This window comes from Hippopotamus amphibius, chromosome 11 (assembly GCF_030028045.1).
Source record: "Hippopotamus amphibius kiboko isolate mHipAmp2 chromosome 11, mHipAmp2.hap2, whole genome shotgun sequence".
NCBI lineage: Eukaryota > Metazoa > Chordata > Mammalia > Artiodactyla > Hippopotamidae > Hippopotamus > Hippopotamus amphibius.
This window is the reverse complement of record NC_080196.1, coordinates 35,246,572-35,267,451: the sequence shown is the minus strand read 5'-3', so window position 1 is coordinate 35,267,451 and position 20,880 is coordinate 35,246,572. Positions and strand designations below refer to the sequence as shown.

The following is a 20,880-nucleotide window of genomic DNA, read 5'->3' as shown; positions in this document are numbered from 1 at the left end:
ACACCCCTCCCCCCCCACCCCTGCGCTCATTCATTCTCCCTGGGGATTCCTGGCTAGTGGGCTATTATCAGCAGGGGTCCCTAACAAGACGATTAAGGCTAATTACAAAGAGCCTAATTAACTGGAGGAAACTGGTGCTGCAACAGCATCCAGAGGAAAAATGTTCTGAGCTTCGGTTGCTGGGAAACAGGCTCTGGATGGTGGTAAAATTTGGGACAATCTATAGCGAACGCAGGCAATTAAAAAGAGACATGGAGGGGTGAGAGAAAGTTTGGGCACAGTATCTTTTAAAGAGGGCCTTTCTGTTTTCCTTTCAAGCTTTTAAAACTGTTATTGATGCTGTTGGTTACAGCAGTTACATAAGAAAGACACGTTCACTGTAGAAAAACGAGGACTTGTTTTTATACCAGATCTTCATTTCCGTGAAAGGTTTTCCACAATGAGTGATGGTTGAGTAATTTTTTTAGGGGTGCAGGTGAACCGGGTGATACCAAAATCCCTTCCAGAGGCCAAAGGCAGGGAGGCCTTGATCTGAAACCAGAACCTGAGCTTGTCCACTAACCCTCATTTCCACAAGTGCTGTGTCAGGCAAAGCAGCACAGAGTGAGTATTAATTCAGTTCCTGCCCTTCGGGGGCTCACTCTCCAGCTAGCGACATGGGCTAAACATGCCTGTGAGATGACTTCACAGCTGTGTTTCTTGCAAAGTATTCTCTGGAGAATGTAATTCTGTCTCCTCACCAAACTGGGGCAGCTTCCAAGGCGGAGACCAGGCCTCCCCCCAGCCGAATGGGTATTTCCTCCAGGTCTCTCCCATCTCCGGAGTCAGGTCAGGGTTCAGGACCCAGTGAGTGCTTGGGCTGTGGTGGTGGCCCATAGTAGCCTCTGTGGAACCTTTGCCAAGAGTCCCAAGGCCAATTCTGACACCCCTCCACTCCGCACCCATCTGCAGGAATGACCGGCTCAACGGAAAAACCAAGGATGCTGGAAGCCCTATAATCACAACCAGGCATCCTTGTCACCCTGACGCCCCCACACTCAAGCCTTTCCCACCCAATCCAACCATTGACTGAGAGCCACTGCAAACAAAGGCTACCCACACATGGGTGGAGGATGCGGAGAGAGGGCTGGACCGGGAAACTTGGTGTGAATTAGAGAGCCCGGGGGCCACTGCAATAGCTCCTTCCTCTGAGGATCTTAACAGAGCTCCTCCGGGCTTGCCAAGCAGCCCCCAGATCTGGGCGGGCTGCCCACCCACACTGGTGTCTCTCCTGGGCTCCAGCACTGGTTGCTTTTTCCTTTTCTTACTGAACTGCATGGGACGGGATGGGGTGGAAGGGCAAGTCAGGAGTAAAGTTAGGGGAGTGATTTTCACAGGTTCCTATCTCTGTCTCTCCCAAGTTCACAGCCTCCCCACCGAACCCAGTCTCTCCACCTTCCCTCCAGGGCACAGGCCAGGGGGGATCTGATCTTTCTCTCTAGACAACTGGGAGTCTGGAGTGCAATCTCAGGGCCTGAGTTGGGCTGGAGTGACACTGGCCACACCCACAGAGCCGGAAGCAAAAGAGAGCCAGAAGACAGTGTCCCTGGGAGGCTGAACCTGAGCTGACAGACAGTCCTACTGAAGAGCAACCCAACAGGGCTTGGCACAGCGGCCAAGACAGGATGGGGCCACGGGGATGGGGTTCACCAACACCAGGAACCAAGTCAGAGGGTGGGGTGGCGAGAAGGGCAGCAGGCAGTCGTGGCTGGTAGCTGGGGCATGTGATGCGGGTAGACTGTGGCCTCTTCTGTGGCCTGGAAGGGAAATGCCAAGGGGATGGAGTCAGGTCAGACTGCAGAGATCTGTGACTTCTGTCCTTTTTGCTCATAATTCTAGAAGATTCTCTGGGTCCCAGTCTGTGATCACTTCCTGGAGAAGACAAATGACTGGCAGACCTAGGTAAGCACCCTTTTCTTGGGGACACAAAGCTAATGGGACCCCAACCCTTCACACCTCACAGCTCCACCTCTCTTGTCTCCAAGGGTCAAAAAGATTCTGGAAGCAACAAGAGTGCTTCCTGGTCTGCTTGTGGGGGAAGGGCGCAGGGGATGGGCAAAGGATTTGCCAGGAAGCCCCCAGCCCCCAAAGATCAATGAATTTTAGCAGAGTTTAGGGCCTTCTAGTTTCAAAGTTCTCAGTACTATTTTAATGTTTCTGTTTGGTTTTGTTTGGGGGTGGGGTGGTTTCTAGCCCATAGCTTTCCCATCTTTTTTATGTCATGACACACACTAAAAAAATCGCAATACTTGCTTGGCATGCTAGGAGGAACTGGAGGGGATCTGGGTCCTAGCCGAGGTTACTCACTGCTGGAGCTGACCAGCCCAGAGGCGCCGGCCACCCAGTCACCCCGGGGGCCGAGGGCAGCTGCAGCAGATGGTTGGGAAGTCTCCCCACTAAGCAAAGAAGCTTGACACAGGCTCCGGGAGGCTGGACGGCCTGTCAGGGTTTAATGGGCAGCAGATGACGCTGGGAATTAAGAGAGGAATGAACTGTTTCCACGGCAGATTAGAGAGAACTCCCACATCTTCTACCCACACTCGGGGCAGACACCGAGCAGGAAATGATGGAGACAATATTAAGAAACTGCTTCCTTGAGGCCAGGGGGTTAAGTGATGGATTTTTTTATGCGATGCGTCCACCCTGTGCTTGCCTAGTGGCAGCAGCGGCCTGTGTGCCGAGACCGATCCACGGGCAGGTCCCGGGCTTGCTGTGCTCGGGTGAGTGGCTTCTGAGGCCTTTCTATCCCCTGATGACAGGCAGGAGGGCTGACTCGGGAGAGGAGCCCATTCTGCGAGGCAGACGGTGGCAGGGGGCGGGACAGAGAGCCCCCTGAGAACACGCCGGTACCTGCAGAACAGCCCTCACCTGAGGCCACATCTGGCCGCCTGGACCAAGGACTAGAAGAGATATTACTGGGTTCTCAAGGCCTCTGAAGTACGTAGCACCTACCTACACAGGGTCCCCCCCAGGCACCAAAGACACCTTCAAACGATTAACAACCAAGGGGCATTGGAGGAGCCAGTCCTCTATGAAATAGAGAGCACAGACAGGTGCATGGAGACCCCCCAGAATGGACAGGGCTACCCGTTCACAGAAATACAAATGTTCCCTTCAATGTCGTTTGTCACCACAGGCTCCCCAACCTGTTTCCTTCTCTCTTCAAGGTTCTCACTACATTCAACTCTTCAAGGGGTGTCCTCCTTCCCTCGTACTGGTGATGCCATCGTTAACCCACCCCCTGCTAAGATGGACTCGTATGTCTATGCACGTGCACGCGTGTATCCACGCGTACGTGTAGGTATGTATGTACACGTCCTTCACCCGCCATGGGTAATCTGTCGTTTAGTAACTGCCTCCTCCTCAGACTCCAAACTGCACGGGCCAGGACTCTGTCTACATCTGTCACTGTCACTTCCTCATCTTAGTGCTCAGCGCAGTGTCCTGTACACAGGAAGTGCTCACTAATTGTTCAATAAATGAATAATAAAGCTACTAGAATGGGCCAGGCATTGGGCACCATATACTCTTCTCAAATCTTCACAAAATGCTGCAGGAGATGGAATGTCAGCCCCACTTTACAGGTGAGGAAACCAAGGCCGCAGAGGGCCACGGGCTGCAAGCAAGATGTGAACGCACGTCTTCGGATCCCAAAGCCCAGGGACTGCTGCGTGTTGTTGCCTCTGTGCTCTTTCTCCTGGTGCACCGACCTCACTGCAGCACCTGCAGGCCCCGTCCACCATCACCCAGTTCTTGGCACGCCCACGAGGGGCAGGAGGCCAGACAGACAAATGCCCAACAGCGACCAGCCAGCGACCACAGCTGCCCCACCACCTACACCCCAGAGGCCTTGAGAGTACAAGTGGCGCTGAACACAGAACAAGTGTTATCTATTACCAAAAGGGGACACAACCAACATGCAAACAGCCCGCTCTCAGGAAGCAAGGGGACCCAGGGCTCCCGGTGACCTACCGGCATAGTGGTAATTTGCTAAAGGATGACATTTTAACCTGACGGGCTTCCGCAGCAGCAGCATCTCCAGAGCAGCCTGCAGACCCACGGGAGACAAAAGGCGAGAGTCAGTCACGGGGCTGTGTCCTTGGAAGACCATCTACCTAACAGGGAAAACGAGCCAGCCTGGCAGGGCCCGGGGTTGGGGGGCTGGGAGGAAAACCAGAGGAGACACCCCTGGTTGGGGTCTTCCTTCCGGTCAGCACCCAACAGGACTCGTCATGCTAATACCTCCTCCACCCATGCCCGCAGCCAGCTGGTCATGTCACAAAAACCCAGGTGGCAGCCAAAACCCCACTCCTTCCTTGGTGAGGGCCCCAGCTTCAGAGATATGGGGAGGCCTCCTCTGTATGGAGGCTGAGTCTCTGGGGAAGGGTTCCGAGGAAATGAGTGGGTGATTTGGAACTGTTTTTGCAGAAAAATCACATTTCATTACAACTGAACATGAACAGCTGCATTAGTAATAACTGTACTACACAGTGTCCTTCCAGGGAGTCTCACTGAATAACCCTTTCAAACCTGCCCCCGTTAGCCTCTGCCTTTTTTTCTTTTTTTTAAATGGTGCAGGTGGAGTTGAGCAGTGGATGGTTTGGGGGTCTGGAATCTTGCTACTCCAAGTGTGGTCCATGGACCAACTGCAAGGCATCCCCTGGGAGCAGGTTAGAAATGTAACACCATGGGCCCCACCTCCAGAAATGCTGAGTAAGACCCTGCATTTTAACAAGACACCCCAGGTGATTTGTGTGGATGTTAAAAGTTTGAGAAGCACCGCTCTGCAGCACTGATCTTAAGAAGTCAAGGAAAGTTCTCCAACGTTCTAGAGAATCCTTGAAGGGTATCAATAATCTCATGAGAAGGTAGTACTGAGACATTTGTTTACTTTCACATTTTTATAAAATCAAAAAGCATGAGGCTAGCTCTGGTATAAGAATCATGTGTTTCCTAAAGGGGAGGCTGAGGCTAGTGACGAAGTGCTCTAGCCAGGGGTCCTGGCTGAACAGGCAAATGGTCAGCTCTGATTTTGGGAAAAGAGCACCAAGGTTCTGGTTTAGGGATGCCAGAGAACTGTGTAAAAAGTGGTAGACTGATACCAGATGGTGCACGGCAAACATTTCACTTTGGTTAGGGGAGCAAACAGTTCTATGAATGTCAAACTCTGGCTGATTTCTATAGCAGGGAAGAATGATGAGTGGAGTATGATGGGCCATTTTAGGCCAAGTCTTGCTTCAGGAAGGCCTTCTAACCTCCATCTCTGCAGACGTGCTTCCTGATGTGAATTACAAGACTGCTGAAAAGAAACTCTAGTTTCCCGAGACAGATGTTCCCATCATTATTACTTAGGAACAGGTGTGTAAACAGAAGTCCAACTGGAGGTCTTCTGTAGGTTTTCAAATCCTGACCTATTCATTGAGATAAGGAACATGGGAGGCACACTGACTGGTCATCGTCTTATGAGCTGCTTGTGTGGGGTGTGAGACAACACAGAAACTTGGTAAAATATTTTTCAGAATTCTGACATGAAGCATATGAACTGGGAAGCCTCCTTTTTACAGTTCCTTACCATCACATCACCTTTGGCCTCGAAGAGAGAGTGCAAAGCAAATTCAGAATTGGTCCCTCCACCTGGCAACGCACTTGAACAGCACAAATTCAGAAGATTCTCCACTGTTGGGAACAAAGAGAGGCTACTGCATCAGAGATAGCTCAGTGTCACTGAAAGACACACTGATCCTAGAGCCAGATGCCCCTGGAAGAGAATCCAGCCCTTCCTGCTCAGTCCTTCCCACACTGCCAATACCTCTTTGCTGGAGGTCGTGGTTTTCCAGCTCTGGCCAGGGCTTCCATACCAGGGTGGCCTTGTGTGTGTCCTGGGCCAGGGCAGAGACATCCTGGAGTTCTGGGATCTCCGCTTGGAATCTCAAGCCAATGTTGATGCGTCTTTAATCACAAGAAGAAAAACAAGTGTGGTCTTCAATTGGAGACCAAGAGCAACTGTCAGGGACTTGAAAAAGAAGGAAATCAGTTCCTTCTGCAAGAAGAATGCAGGGGCATTTCCTCACAGTGTGATCCAAAGATTCCAGGCATGGCCTTTCCACTGGGATAAGGAACAGCTTTATGATAGGGGAGAGATGCTGCAGGAAGCAAGGGAGAAGACTGCCTGGGGCTTCATAGCTCCCTGTAACTGGGAGAGGGAGGGTCCTAATTCCAAGGGAAGAGCCACCCAGAGCACGGCCCAGGGTACCACTTAACCCAGTGGGACAAACACAAAGCGCTTATTTCATTTTTTATCCCTTTCAGACCACTTTCACATAAATGATCCCATCTGAACCTCACCAAGACCTGTGATGTAAGCAAGGCAGTGATACTTTTTCCTAATTAGATGAGTTAACCAAAGGCTTAGAAAGGTTAACTTGATGGAGACCAAATAACAAAATGGTGCTGGAACCAGGTTTCCTGATTCCTGACTCAGTCTACTCACCACTCTACCATCTGGCCTCTACTGTGCTTATGCATGAAAATAACCACCTTTATTTTCCATTATATCCCCCAACTCAAGTACTCAACAAGCCCACTTAGAGGACTGGCCAAGAATCTTAGGGAGGGGATGAGGGATCGAGGGCACCTGGATGGAGTCTTGTGGAGAGCTAGGCACCCTGAGAGAGATGTTTCAATGTCACTGCGGATGTGAAGGCATGTGGCCCCAACCAAACTGGGTCATGGAGCCAGAGATAGGGATGCCTCATTCTCCAAACACAAGCCTCCATGCTTTTAATGCGTTTAGTCTTTAGAAAAGGCCTTGAAATGCTGGCAATTAGAGAGAAACGACAGTACTTGACAAATACCACGATCCTACAATTTCTACAACTTCTTGCTTAGTGGCCACTCTGACCCCAGAAGTACTAGTTACACGTCTCAAAACTCCTCATCCCTTTTCTAGGCTGAGGCTTCTGTTCTAAAGAATAATTGGCTTTTCCTTACGGTTCGACATCAATGGTCTGCTCTCCAGGCCCCGGGGTGACTGTCATGTTGCTGCCATCGATGCTGTCTGAAGCACAAAAACAGAGGTCACTGGTCAACAAGGAAGGGTAGTGAAGAAGCTAAAGTAAATGAGCAGTTATCTAAACAGTCATGACAGGGCCCCTCTCCTACTCAACCCATGTTGGAGTTACCCCAGCAGTCTCTGAGGAGCTGGATGGAGTGTGGAGTGAGGTGGGTTAGGGCTTCCCCACAACTCACACAAGGTAAGGAATGGCCAGCTGCCCCACCTGGTCTGCTAAGCTGTCTTTTTTTTTTTTTTTTTTTTAATTATTAAAAAAATTTTCTTGGCTGCACCACAGGGCTTGTGCGACTCTAGTTCCTTGACCACGGATCAAACCCTGGCCTTCAGCAGTGAAAGTGCGGCGTCCTAACCACTGGGCCACTAGGGAAAGTCCACTGCTAAGCCGTCTTGTTTCTATGAAACCATTCTTGCTCCAGAAAGAGATCCCGGCCACAGGCCTCCCCTGCTCGATCTTTTTACACAGCGAGCTAAAATGTGAAGGCGTGGTCTCGCATACAATCCTACTTGTACATCTGCTGGGTGTACATTTATTCTGGGTGTCTCACGCCATTACCCACAGCACACTTCAACTTTTTCCTCAACCCAGAGAAACTCTCATGGCACTTCAGGTGTTAGGCTCCGCGGCTAGACTGTGATTCCCTCGAGGATAAGGATTCTAAGGGTTTCTAGCACCTAGCACACGGCCTGGTACACAGAGTCGCGCCACCGCCAAGGTCTGTGGGGGTAAATGAGAGGACGCGGGAGAGGGAGGCCTCCGGGGGCAGCAGCCGGCACCTCCGGGGCGACTCACGGGAGCGGCAGAGCAGCACGCGCGGCGTGGGCGTCAGGGGCGTGAGGGGCAGCTGCGGGTGCGCGCCGGGGCCGTGGCCGTGGCCGTGGCCGGAGATGAGCACGTTGCTGAAGAGCCCCGAGCCCTGGCGCACCGGGCTGAGCATGGGCGGGGGCGTGTAGGGGGGCAGCTCGTGGGCGGGGTCCAGGAGCAGGTGGTCGCCCAGCACGCGCGGGGAGCGCAGCTGGCTCTGGTACAGGGTGGCGCCCGCGTGCGAGGCGGCGAGGTTGGCGGTGTAGCAGGGCGGCGGCGGGATGAAGAGCGGCTCGGGCCGGTGCCGGAACTTCTTCTTCTCCGGCGCCGTCTTGAGGGCTTCCTCGGCCTTGGCCGCGCCGGGCGGGTGCTTCTTGGGGATTTCCTACAACGGCAGGAACGATCCGGTTCAGATACGTGGGCTTTTCGCCCAGGCCCTTTCCACAGGTTGAGGGAAGGGGGACCTCTGTCCTAACGGGGGCCCCGCCTCCCCTCCACGCGTCTGACCCCAGCATCCCCTGCCTCAAGAAACGGCCACACCCGCTTCAGACAAGGCGAGATCTGGTGGCGTGATGAGGGAGAAAACTTTGGTTTTGGAGGAAATCCCTCATGTCTGGAGAGGGGTGGGGGTGGTAGGAACAGTGGGTGGGCAAGGAGGCATACATTCGCATTCTTCACCGCTTATCACTGCATTCCCATCTGGTGAGTGCAAGCCAGCTGAGTGGGCCCTTTAATTCCCCACTGCTCCCCGGGGACAGACCTCGGGGACAGATAGCACATGTTCTGAGACGGGGACAGAATAATCTATTCAGGGAAGCTGGGCAGAGGCTGTGGGGCAGGAAGAGGGGGACAGGCCTTGGCCAAGGCTCCCAGGGCCACTGACCCACGCTGGGCTCTCCTTCAAGGTTAACATTTATCATCAGGCTTGAGGAGAACCATCCCGGGTCTTGGAGGCCCGTCTCGTGTGCTCTCCTAGAAGTGGACCTGGGGAACCTCCCCCCTCACCACCCCTCATCACTGCTCCCGGCACTGGTGGCTCATCTTTGGTAAACCCTTCTCCTAGGTTGGTTTCCTGTCAGCAATGTTAGTTTATTTTATTCCAGCAGAACCAAGCAGCTTCTGGAAGAAAGATCTGCCACATGGATGCAGATATACTAAGAAGTAAACACATGCACGGGAAAGAGATAAGCAGGGCATGCCAAAGCCAAACACAAACAGACCTGGCTGTGTGCCAGATTCAGCCCAGAAAAACCCAGAGCTGGGTGTGGCTGGAAAGCCAGTGGTGCGGTTGGGAGGGGCGGTGGGGATACCTGCAGAAAAGTTCTGGGCAGTCTGTGGTCCCCTCCCAGGCCCTGCAGGCCAGTGCCCGTCACAGCTGTGGCCCCTGGCAATCCCCGTGCCCAGGGTGGCGCCCGAGTAGGAGGCAGCAGGGGGTGATGGGAAGGGTTGGCCATGGTCATGTGACCAGCCTCCTCCAGGCCATGTGACCTGCCCTGGTCACCCCTCAGCTCTGAGCTCCTCTTCCTCAGGGGCCCTTCTGCTGCCGTCAGCACTTCAGGCTGCCCTTCCTGTCTCTCCCTCAGCTTCACTGTCTCCTGAGGTCCCGTCCCAGCCCCTAAGGAGGGGAGTCTAGGGAAGCAGAGAGGTGGGGAGAGGAGGAGGGGGAGAGGAGGAGGGGGAGAGGAGGAGGGGGAGAGGAGGAGGGGGAGAGGAGGAGGGGGAGAGGAGGAGGGGGAGAGGAGGAGGGGGAGAGGAGGAGGGGCAGAGGGGGCTCCCCAGGCCTGCAGCTCACCCCCAGGGGGCTCTCCTTAGGCCAGAGAGACCCAACCTGCTTCCTTTCCCCACCAGAGGGCTCCTCACCTCCTGAGGCTGAGGTGGAAAGAAGGGGCTGAGGAACGGGAGGAGGACGCCCACGCCCCCCAGCTAGGGGAGCAATCCTGACGCTTCAGACGCGGTTCCTGGGTAACTGATGGGATCACCTGAGGACCCCGCGTGCCTTCAACCCTGCCCTGGACTCCAGACCTCTGACCGCAGGGCCAAAGGTCCCTTTTGGGCTCTCTCTCCTTGCGCCTCTGGTTCTGTTACAACAGCTCTAAACTGGGACTTTCCAATCCTCCAGGCAAGGCTCTGAGACTCTGGGCCAGGGAAGGCCCACAGAATGTCAGACCTGGATGTCACTTGGGAGGAAACATTTACAGAGTTCCAGCCAAGCTCTCCAGTCTCTGGAGGCAGGGCCAAGGGCTGAGAGGTTTTAAAAGCTCCCCAGAGGGGTGACAGTCACTGAGGAGTCCACCCACCTCCCCAAGGTCAGAGGAGAAACCAAGGTTCTGAGAGGGGAAGGGTCTCGGCTGTCTGCATCCCAGCTGGCTAGGAGCAGAGTGGGGATGAAAACACAGGGCTCCTCCCTGGACATTTTAATTTCTTTATATCAAGTGTCAGAACCTTGCTCACATTTACTCAGTCCTACCCATGTTTCCACTTTGGCTTCTCTCCTCACAGTATCTTTCTCACCCAACCCACAAAACCAAGTTCATCTCTGCCTTCAAAACTCAGCTTGGAATTCCCCTCATGATCTTCTAAGCAAACTCGCACCAAATCTCCCTTGCTTCGTCCCAATCCCTAATGACCTTAGCTCCCCAGGTGTATTCCGCACCGGCCACACACAGGGCATCTCGGTTTCTCGTCCGCCTTGGTCTCTGACGCCTGTGTGACTAGGAACCTTACTGTTCTCCAGCTTTAGGCTGAGGTTTCCAAAGGGGAGAAAGAGCATCTCTCCCACCAAATCAGGAACTTCCCTGGGCAAAGAGGGGGCTTGGCTGTGTCGTTTCATCTCTCTGCCTATTGCTGGTCCCCAAGACCTGTCAGCTGATGAGAATCCTCACCTCCAGAGCTTCTCCATCTATCTTTCCTCTCCTGAGCCTTGATATTACATAGAAGACCAAAAAGGCTCTTTCTGGACCTTTCTAGTTCTCTTAATTACCCTTCCTATTCCTATTCTGGCCCAGCCCCACCCTCATGCCTCCTGGAATCCCAGCAGCACCTATTCTGTGAGGGCAAATACGACCCAGCACACCACGTTGTGGGGAGGGGACAAATCTGATGTAGTGAACCCCATGGGTTACAGACTCCCCAGGGGAGGGGAGGAGGGAGGGAGAGAGAAAGAGAGAGAGGGAGGGAGAGAGAAAGAGAGAGAGAGAAGGAGAGGGAGAGAGATCTCTGTCCCAGAGCCAAGCTAAGCTGCTTGGGTGAAGCACTTGGAACTTGAGGAAGAGAAGAATAGTGAGTTAAGAAACACAAATCTCTTTGCTTTCTTGATATTGGGGGTGAGTGTCTCAGTGGAATTACTTTGGGAACCGTAATGAATCAGGTCCTCTGAGGGTATTTATTTACGCAGGGTGATACTGAAAATATTAAGCATCTGGTAAGGCTGACTGACCATCAGAACGGATGCCAGCGCTACTGCCTGGAGGACACGCTGTGCCAGGGGTTACATCTTTTGTTGCTGCATTTGGGGAGGTCCGGAGGTCCTGGGGAAGGGGCCAGGGCCCTGGGCAGTACCTATTTATTATCTGGGACAGTACTTGCATATTTTAATAACTGTGATCACCAGCTGAGTTATCGTCTCTGATTTAATCTAGGAACATCTTCGGGTCTCTCAGAATCTAACCCAGACCGTTCAGTACCATGTGTTTACTGGGTGGCAGGCAGTGTGGACACGGATGGGATTTCCAAGGTGGCTGCGGGGGCTCAGCCCCGAGAGGCCAAGCCACATCTGAGCTCAGGCCAGTGGCCCTGGCGGAGCTGTGCCCATCTCCAAGAAAGCAAAGGGATGTCCCCACCCTAGGCAGGCGGCGCAGAGCAGCAACTCACAGCAGGCGGGTGGGGGGCAGCCGCTTGGGGTGAGTGTGGGGGAGAGAGGGTCATCCTCACGAGCACGGGCATCTCGTCGTCCGACATCGAGCTGGCGGGCTTGTCTCTGGCCGAGGGGGTGGCAGCGACGCTGTTGGCGAAGCCCTGAGAGCTGGGCTTGGGCGGGAGAAGCTTGACAGGGACAGACACGGGCATGACCATAGGCGTGAGGCTTTCCGCCTCGGGTGGGAGCTGCGGTGGCGGCGGAGGCGGAGGCGGAGGTGGCAGTGGCGGCTGGGGCTGAGGCGGAGGCGCCGGGGCCTTCTCTCCTTCCTCCTACACAGACAATAAAGGCTTTGATCCTGGGCTGAGAGCAGCTCTCACAGGGGTGGACGCACTTTGCTCTTCCTGAAACGTTCCTGGACATCATGCGTGGGTGACAGAGAACCGCTGAGGGGTGGCTTCCTTCCTGCCACCCTAAGTCCCTTGTCTCCACTGATGCCCGTCAGCAATGGACAAGGCACTTGACTTTCACATTAAAAAAATCTTGACCATGTATCACTTGTATGTTAAAACAAATAGTGAAGAAAAATTTTTGTGTGGTTGTCATTGCTTTTAAAGAAAAGGATGTAGACTTATAATCAGGCAAAAAAACCAAAAAAACAAAAGACAACCCACATAAGCTCTGGGGCAGGACCTTTTAATCCTATGGGCCTCAGTTTACTGATCTGTCAAATGGAAGACAAAGCTCTTTTAACTGGCATGGTCAGGAGACGGAGTGACCTGGCTCACATCAAAGTTTTTGGTGAACAGACTTAATCCTGTAGACTTAAGATTAACAATAGTCAAAGAATTGAGAAAATTCTTCAAGTTTTAATCTAACTCTAAAACTCATGGATAGTTCGTCACAAGGATATCCTACCTGGATAATCCTGAGAGCATGTAAAGGTCTTTGGATGCTAGAGTCTAACGCTGGTGCCCTGGTGAATAGAAAGCTCGGGCTGGGAGCCGGATGGTCAAACTAGGTTCCGCAGCCATTGACTACTGATCTGGAAGGCCCAAGGGACCCTGGTCTTGATTGCTTCAAGCAGCAGAAGTTAAAAACAATATTGCAGCTACGTGTTTTCTTTGATGTCTTCTCCAGGAGGTGGAGAGGCTGGGATCCCCTAAAAGGATTTCTACCACCTCAGTTCTGGACCCTTGTTCATGAAGCCAGAGGAAGTGAGGACTGTGTGACCTGGCTGGCTCCCAGCATCAAAGCTGGAGCACTTCCGTTAGGGAAAGACTATGCCTCCCCAGGTTCCCCGAGTGGGGCTCATATTACTCTCTTACGGCAGCAAAGCAAAGCAAGCAGCACACGGCCTGGGAAGGACAGAGGCCTGACTCCTGCTCACCTGTTTGAGGCTTGGGGAGGCCCTCATCCCCCCGTGGGACCGCATGTGGCCGTTCAGGGCAGGCAGGCTCTTGAACTCCTTCAGGCAGATGGAGCACGTCAGCTTGTTCTTGGCATCAAACTGCTCCCCAAACACTCCTTTCGGTTGGCCACTGCTCAAGGGTAGGGCCAAGTGGAGAGGACACGCACATTGATGGAAGGGAACAGTGACTCATCAGAAGACCTCACACCCCGCAATGAACCCATTTCATTCATCCAGAACTCCCATGGCCATGGCCCCACTTGTATACCCCAATTCCCTTCAAAAAACGAAGCCCAATTTGCAGATGGAAAACCGAGGCTCAAGAATAGGAAAGGGCACGCAGAAGATCGTGAACCACTCTTCATTCCAGGCCTTCAGGGGCTTGTTTTTCCCACCTCTGGCTTATTGCCCTTCTACAATCAGCTTGGGCCCTCCTCTTCCAGAAGCCTTCCCTTAGAGACATGTGTCTAAGTTCTCTGGTTCAGCCTCCAGATCACACGTCTTAGTTTATCAGGCTCTGGCTGAGTCTTTAATTATTTACCACATCCATAAGGGGAGGAAACAAGACTACTATTCACTGCGGCATCCCAAAGCTTAGATCTATGTCTGGCACATAGTAGGTAGTCAATCAACATTTACTGAATGGACAGGGGACAGACCATGGGCTTTGGACTTCATCCCAGCATCCCTACTTACTTGATGTGCAACTTTAAGCTCGCTGAGCCTCGGTTTTCTCATTTGTAAAATAGTAATAATAGTAACAGCTAACAGTGGTTGAGTGCTTACTATGTGCTAGGCACATGGTAATCATATCCACCCTTGCTGAGTTACTTTTATTACACATGATATAGACTAATAGTAAGGGCTCAGCCCAACAGCTGCTTTTATTATTCTTAAAAATTTCTTTGAGGAACTGACTTTGAATTTGGAAATGAATCATGAGACAACCCAGAGAAACATCCCAGTCTCCCCAAATGCCAACAAGCCTCCATGCATCCATCCTACCTTGACTCGGGGGACCCTGGCTGGGCTCTGCCATCAGGTAGGTGCATCTAATTTTGAATCATGCAGGACACCAGAAGAAAGAAGAGAAAAACAAACATGTTTCTGACGGGAGCAGTCCTCAAGTGGCGGGAACCCCAGGGCCTGCACTGATAGGATTCTTTCTGCTCTCTGCCTCACGCCCTTGCCCTTCCACACCTGAGACTTCCAGACTTCTTTCCCCTGATGCTCCCTGGCTTGGGGCCATGTCCCCTCAGGGAGCCCCGCCAGCGCAAGCCCACCAGGACTCATTCCCCCACCTCCTTCCTTCCTATTCTCACCGTCCGCCCACTCTGTACACAGACAGGCTCCATTCCTGCGAGAGACACAGAATGGGGGGCTGGATGACACAGCCTCATGCTGGAGACCTCAGCCTTGGCCATGTCATCTTATTCTTACGTTCACAAAGGCTCTCAGTTACTACTGGCCTGAGTCCTAAACAAAACAGGGTCAAGGGGACTTCATCTCTGGCCTTCAACCTTCATTGGAGCCCTTTCTCCATCAACCCTGGTCCTATTCACGGTGCCCTCCTCTGCTGACCCTGTTGTCACTTGAGTGTAGTACTTGGGACATGCCAAGGCCTGAATGGTGCCCAGCACACAGGAGGTGGTTTTGTGATCAAATACATTTAGGAAACAATCGAGGGTTCATAACTGTCACCCACAGGCTGAATGTGGCCTGCAGACATGGTTTGCTTGGCTGGACTAATTTAAAAAGTCCTAAGAATGTCATTAGATGGGACATCTGCTCTCTAGTCCACACAGTCCTTATTATCTCATACCAGGCCATTCTGCTTATTTTTACCTGCCTGGATCCTGTGGGCAGCTAAGGTTTTCACCTCTGCAACGACACGAGGTATCCCCTTGGGGAGATTCGCAGTGCACGTGAGCACATTCAAGGCTCTGAGAAGCCCAGCAGCACCGCAACATGTTTTACTCTAAGAAACCCCAAATTTCTTTATTCCCCTCCCCCCAGCAATATCCATTAAACATTCTGTGGAACTCCTATTCTGACTTTGAGAAATGCTATCATCACGTGGTCTCCCTCCCAAAGGGGAAACAATCTCATAGGAAATTCCCTAAGGATGCAGACCTCAGGGGGACCAGACACCCTGACTGTGTGGTCCCTGGGCACCTGATCAGGCCTTGAGCCTTACATACATCATTCAGGACCTGACAGTATTTTGGCCATCTCCTTAGTGAGACCGTAAGCTCTATGGGCAAAGGGCTGGGTCAAAATTGATTTTGTATTCCACAGTGTGTGCTTAACGTTTGTGGAATAAAGGACAAAAGCGCTGGAGGGGTTCGGAGAGCAGACTGGGCACGGCACAGGCTCAGCTCTGGCTGGCCCACAAGCGCACTGAGATACCAGGACAAACACCCACTGTGAGAATACCTGGGGCCACACGGCACTGGGAGACAGCTGCTGGTGCTGCGTCCCCATGTTGTTGAGGTGGAGGCCACTGGGGGACAGGAGCGGCCGGTGGGGGAGGGCACTGCTGACCCGGTTTAGGTCCGAGCTTGCCGGGTCTCCCATTCCTGTGTCTGGAGGCCCCAGGTCCCCGTGGGAGCTCAGCATGGCCTGGGCCTGCCTGTCGCTTGGATAAGTCTTGGGCTGGCTGTCCTCAGGCTGCTGGTGCTGGGGCAGGTGGCTCTGCTGGTACACGGGGTGGCTGTAGGGCTGCTGGGGCTCCTGGTAGTAGTACTGGGGCATGGAGCCCAGCTGAATCAGCTGGACAGCGTGCGCCTGCTCCGGGGTGTACTGGTGGGGGTCCCTGTGGTAAGAAGCGGGCTGCAGGTGCATCTGCGGCTGCTGTGGCTCTGGCAAATGCTGCATCATGGGTGGGGACTGGTAATACTGAGGTATCTGCATTGAACCCTGCCGCTGCTGCAGCTGCTGCTGGGGCAGCTGCTGCTGGGGCTGTGGCGGGCGAACTGGCTGCGGCTGTGGCTGCTGCATTTCTTGCATCGACATCCGCTGCTGCCCAGCTTGCTGCTGCTGCTGCTGTGGGTAATACGGGTGCTGCTGCAGCTGCTGCATGTGCTGGGACAGCATCTGGGGCGCCTGCAGTGACTGTCCTCCCTGCCCGGGCATCTGGGCCAGTGGCTGCTGGTAGTCATAATACAGGTGCCCTTGGCTTGGGTGCTGCCCAATCTGAAGAGCTGGTTTGGACAGTCCGCCACTGAAACCAGGGTGAGGCTGCTGGGGCACCTGCTGGTAGCGGGAAGGGAGAGCCGGTGCTGAGGGCTCCATAGGCTTCTGGGACAGCAACTGGCGGAGGGCGCTGTCAGGGGCTCCGTCCATCACTGCTGACTGGGCGTGCAGCACCTGGGCCATATTGTTGACCTGAATTCGCAGGTTTTGGTTGGCAAACACCTGGGTGAAAGAGTCTAGCTTGTGCAGGACACCACTGGTGAGCTTTTGGGTCCGGATCTCGCTGGCCTGGGAGTAGGTGTACTGGTAGCCATCGTTGGGCTCCGCCTGGGCCGGCGCCCCCCACATCATGTTCGAGTTGGTCAGGTTGCCACGTAGCTGGACATGGTTTCCAGGCCCTGCGTGGCCTCCCCACCCTCCCTGCCTCGAGGTATCCACTTGGCCAAGGTTTTTGGAGCCAACAGGCAAGCCCAGACCATCCCGAGTGTCTTGAGGGAAGTGGGGGGAGATGGGTGATGCCTGGGGGGCATCCATTCCAGCCCCGGGGACTGAATTCCCATAGTTGTGGTTCAGCCCACCGTGGACGCCAAGTGGTGGCTGTTGGTAGAAAAGATTCTCACCACCGTGGGCCACGTGATTGGTCTTGTACAGCTGCTGATCTCCCATGGTGCCCGCCTTGGTCGTGAACGTCCAGCCACAAAACCATAAAAAGAGATCAATGACACAAAACTGAACGGACTGAAACCCTGAGAAGCAGAGACAAAGCGTCCACGCTACTCCACGGCTGACATGTCTGTGACCGTGGCTGGAGCCAGGTGTTCCTGTTGGCCTCTACCACGCATGTGCAGGGCGGAGGGTTTTACATCCTCACCCGGGCTGAGGTATGGACCAAACACCACCGTGGCAAAGAGATGCTGCTCACACCTGCAAGACGAGATGCAAAGGACAGGAAAGGATTTACTTGGATGTTTTGCAATGAGCAACTATATCTACCGCAACCTTATAGAAATAAACACAAAACAGGAGCCTGGATTAGAAATAGCCAGTTTCATACATGTCACACTTTTACAATGATTCTGCAGATCTTGATCCCCGTATGAGATATGAACTCTCTTACTTTCATGCCATTGTTCAACAGCTCATTAGTTAGTTGATTCATTAATTTATTGTTTTGCTCCCTGATTAACTCATCCATTCTTCTGGGACCCTGCTATTGAAAGCCCAGCACTATTCCAGGGCCTGGACGGGGCATAAAGCAGTTTAAGACATTTATTAATCAATTCATCTGGTCAAAAAATACTTATTAGACATGGACATCTACTAAGTATAAGGTACAATGCTAGGGAATGATTAAGACATGGGCCATCTCTCAAGGAGATTACAGTTAGAAAAGGCGAGTAGCCACATGAATAACTACAGTACAAGGAGGAAAGAGATGCATGTAATAAAAAGGTAAAAATAACAAGTAAGGAACTCATAGGCTGGAGAGCGTACTTCCAGCAGAAGAACAGAACTGGATAGTTTCAAGGAAGAGCAGTGCACATGTCAGTACAGCTACCTGCTTCCTTGGGCTCCCTGCTCAGGGAAACATCTGTGCACTGTGCTGACCACCTGGTCAGAAGCCAGACGTGGCCTGACTCAAAAAAATAGGCTGGGCCAATCAGATTCCCTCTCTTAGAAACATGAACTAGGGAAACTTTGAGTGACTGGTCTAGTCTGATTTCAAGCCATACAGGTTCTTTTGTGAACTTCAGACTGGGGTATGTCGACCCCTGGGAATACACAAAGACTTTCCAAGCACTATACACACACACTCAAAGCTTTAAGAGAATCAATTTCCAGATCCTCAACTTCCATAAAAACCATTTTCTAGAACTGATGGGTGACAGAATTGCAGGACATTTGGTCCTGCCCCAAACATCCATAAGACATTGGGTCCATAAGATATTTGGTTCACATCAAAAGGTCCCTGAAATTTGGTCTTATCCAAAATGTTCATAAAGCATATCTGGTCCATGCCAAATGGTTTTGGACAGGACTAGATGTCTGCTAACCACTGACAAAGGTGCAACTTGTCCTTTTACACCTGCTCTTCCACAACAGCCCTCCTCCTTTACAAAAGAAACACAAACTTCTTACTCATCCCACCCCAAATCTTAACTGGGCTTATGCCTTTGGGATAACTCCCCCAGCCGCCACACAAGAGGACAGAGAACATTGAGAAAGTGAGCAACTCTAATAAATAAGTAGTAAATCTTCTTTGCAAGCTGGGTGGTTTCTAATTCTTTTTTTCATTCGGAAGACCTAATAGAAGTAATTAAAATATAATTGCTAGTGATAGATCACTATGTGACTTTTGGTACATAACTCAGAAGCAGATCAAGAACTGAGTTGACCCTGCTTTAATAAAACTTCTATTTTTATCTATTAGTTTATGCAAATGAGGGTTTTCAGTGTTTACATCTATATAAATGAGAAATGAAAATACAATCGATGCTGATCCTTGTCTCATATTTCATGCAACAAACAGTATTCCTCCATGGATAAATGAAAAAACAGAAGAGATAATCCAGCAGAAGCAAGATTCTATCTCTGGACCTGGGTGATAACTGCATGGGTGTGCTCACTCTGTAATAATCTGAGCTGTACACTCAGACCTTGTCACATACACGTGTGTATGTTATATGTCAATAATAAAAATTACTTAGCCAAAACATGGAAACAACCTAAATGTCCAGATGAATAGATAAAGAGGATGTCGTACATATATATAATGGAATATTATTCAGTCATTAAAAAGAACAAAACAATGCCATTTGCAGCAACATGGATGCAACTAGAGATTATCATATGAAGTGAAGGAAGTCAGAAAGAGAAAGACAAAAGCCATATGCTATCCCTAATATGTGGAATCTAGAATATGGCACAAATGAACCTATCTAGAAAACAGAAACAGACTCACAGACATAGAGATCAGACTTGTGGTTGCCAAGGGGGAGGCGGGGAGGGAGAGGGATGGATTGGGAGTTTGGGGTTGGGAAATGTAAACTATTACATTTAAAATGGATAAACAACAAGGTCCTACGGTATAGCACAGGGAACTATATCCAATCTCTGGGGATAAATCATAATGGAAAAGAATATTTTAAAAAGAATGTATCTATGTGTAAAACTGAGTCGGTTTGCTGTACAGCAGAGGTTGGCACAACATTGTAAATCAACTATACTTCAAACAAACAAACAAAAAACCCCCAAAACCCCCCTAAACAAAAAAACAATATATTTACATGAAAAAAAATTACTTAAAAAAGTCTCCAGCATCACCATCTAAGATACATGTTACTGTAATTTTTGTTTTTATGTTTACTAATTATTTATCCAAATTAGAATACATTTTATGTTGTTTTGATCAACTGCATACTATCAATAATTGTAATGATAACTCAAATATGAAGAAAATTTTAGTACTTGGAGCTTTCTGATTTCAGGAAATTTAAAAAGTTTTAACTTCATATGAAATTGTTACAGAGAAATACGACAGGGAAACAAATGACAGAATTTAAGCACATATATTACATATATTACATTAGAGTAAAATTCCACAGGGAAAGTGAAACAGAAGTAAAATTTCAAGGAGGAAAAGGAACACGGACTATTAACAAAGAGCGAGTTCATGCATTTTTAAAATGGATGCTGGTGGGTATCAAATTCCTATGGTGTTTAGATTCCAGTGGATACATTTAAAACAGTGATGTAATAGTTTTACTTAAAAATATCTATGTTTACAATGTACTGGAAGTTGCATGCTTTGGCAGACGGATGATAAAAGTTGTAGATGTAAACTTAAAAATGTGTGAGAGGGTAAATGGTTTTACAAAATCCTTTTATGGGGGATTTTAAGCAGAAAGTTTGAAGACCACTGCAGTAGGCCCCCTCCAACTGGGAGCAAGGCTGAGTTGGTCTCTGTCCCTTTCTGAGTGACAAGAGAAGAGGATGGACAAATTCAGGGTGAGGGGTTTGGTTTGGCGGAGCAAAGGCTGGAACAAGGGAAGCAGTGGGATGGGACAAAGATTGGCCAAAGATGGCTGGAGCAGATCCTGAAGGTGAAGTGATACGCTGAGCCTTGAGGACTCCCAGTGACCACTCCCAGCTCAGAGGGTCTGAGCTCCTGGTCAGCTGCCTACTCCACATCCCCACTTCCAAGTTCCAAGCAAACTCAACTTCATGTCCCCCCAAATGGATGCTCCTCCAAAGTCTCACCCTTGACTCCTGCCTCCCCCTTAACCAACCGCCACAACCCATCAATTTACCTCCTAATGTTTTCTTAACTCCACCCATTTTTCTCTGGTTCCACTACTATCACCCTAGGCCAAGACGCTGTATCTACCTTCTGCACTATTCCAACAGCCTTCTGATTGGTCTTCCTGCTTTCAGGCTTGTCCATTCTCCAGACAGCAGCAGCAGCAGTAGAATAAGTTTTTCCAAATGTAACTCTGATCCCATCATCC

General features: G+C 51.2%; 1 protein-coding gene across 29 annotated transcripts in view; it reads right to left on the bottom strand.

Moving 5' to 3' along the window:
- TRERF1 (transcriptional regulating factor 1) overlaps nucleotides 1-20,880 on the bottom strand; it is a 195,752-nt gene that overhangs the window by 21,966 nt on the left and 152,906 nt on the right. For 23 of the 29 annotated variants that reach the window (XM_057698390.1, XM_057698385.1, XM_057698394.1 and 20 more), the window contains 9 exons: nucleotides 15,614-17,296; nucleotides 14,183-14,229; nucleotides 13,157-13,307; nucleotides 11,784-12,098; nucleotides 7,902-8,298; nucleotides 7,030-7,096; nucleotides 5,849-5,988; nucleotides 5,612-5,715; nucleotides 4,012-4,087 (listed from right to left, as the gene is read on the bottom strand). In XM_057698390.1, coding sequence (XP_057554373.1) covers nucleotides 4,012-4,087; nucleotides 5,612-5,715; nucleotides 5,849-5,988; nucleotides 7,030-7,096; nucleotides 7,902-8,298; nucleotides 11,784-12,098; nucleotides 13,157-13,307; nucleotides 14,183-14,229; nucleotides 15,614-17,038 — 2,722 coding nt within the window. In that variant the 5' untranslated portion in view covers nucleotides 17,039-17,296. The remainder of the gene's footprint in view (nucleotides 1-4,011; nucleotides 4,088-5,611; nucleotides 5,716-5,848; nucleotides 5,989-7,029; nucleotides 7,097-7,901; nucleotides 8,299-11,783; nucleotides 12,099-13,156; nucleotides 13,308-14,182; nucleotides 14,230-15,613; nucleotides 17,297-20,880) is intronic. The other 6 variants (XM_057698397.1, XM_057698398.1, XM_057698402.1 and 3 more) reach the window with 4 other exon arrangements.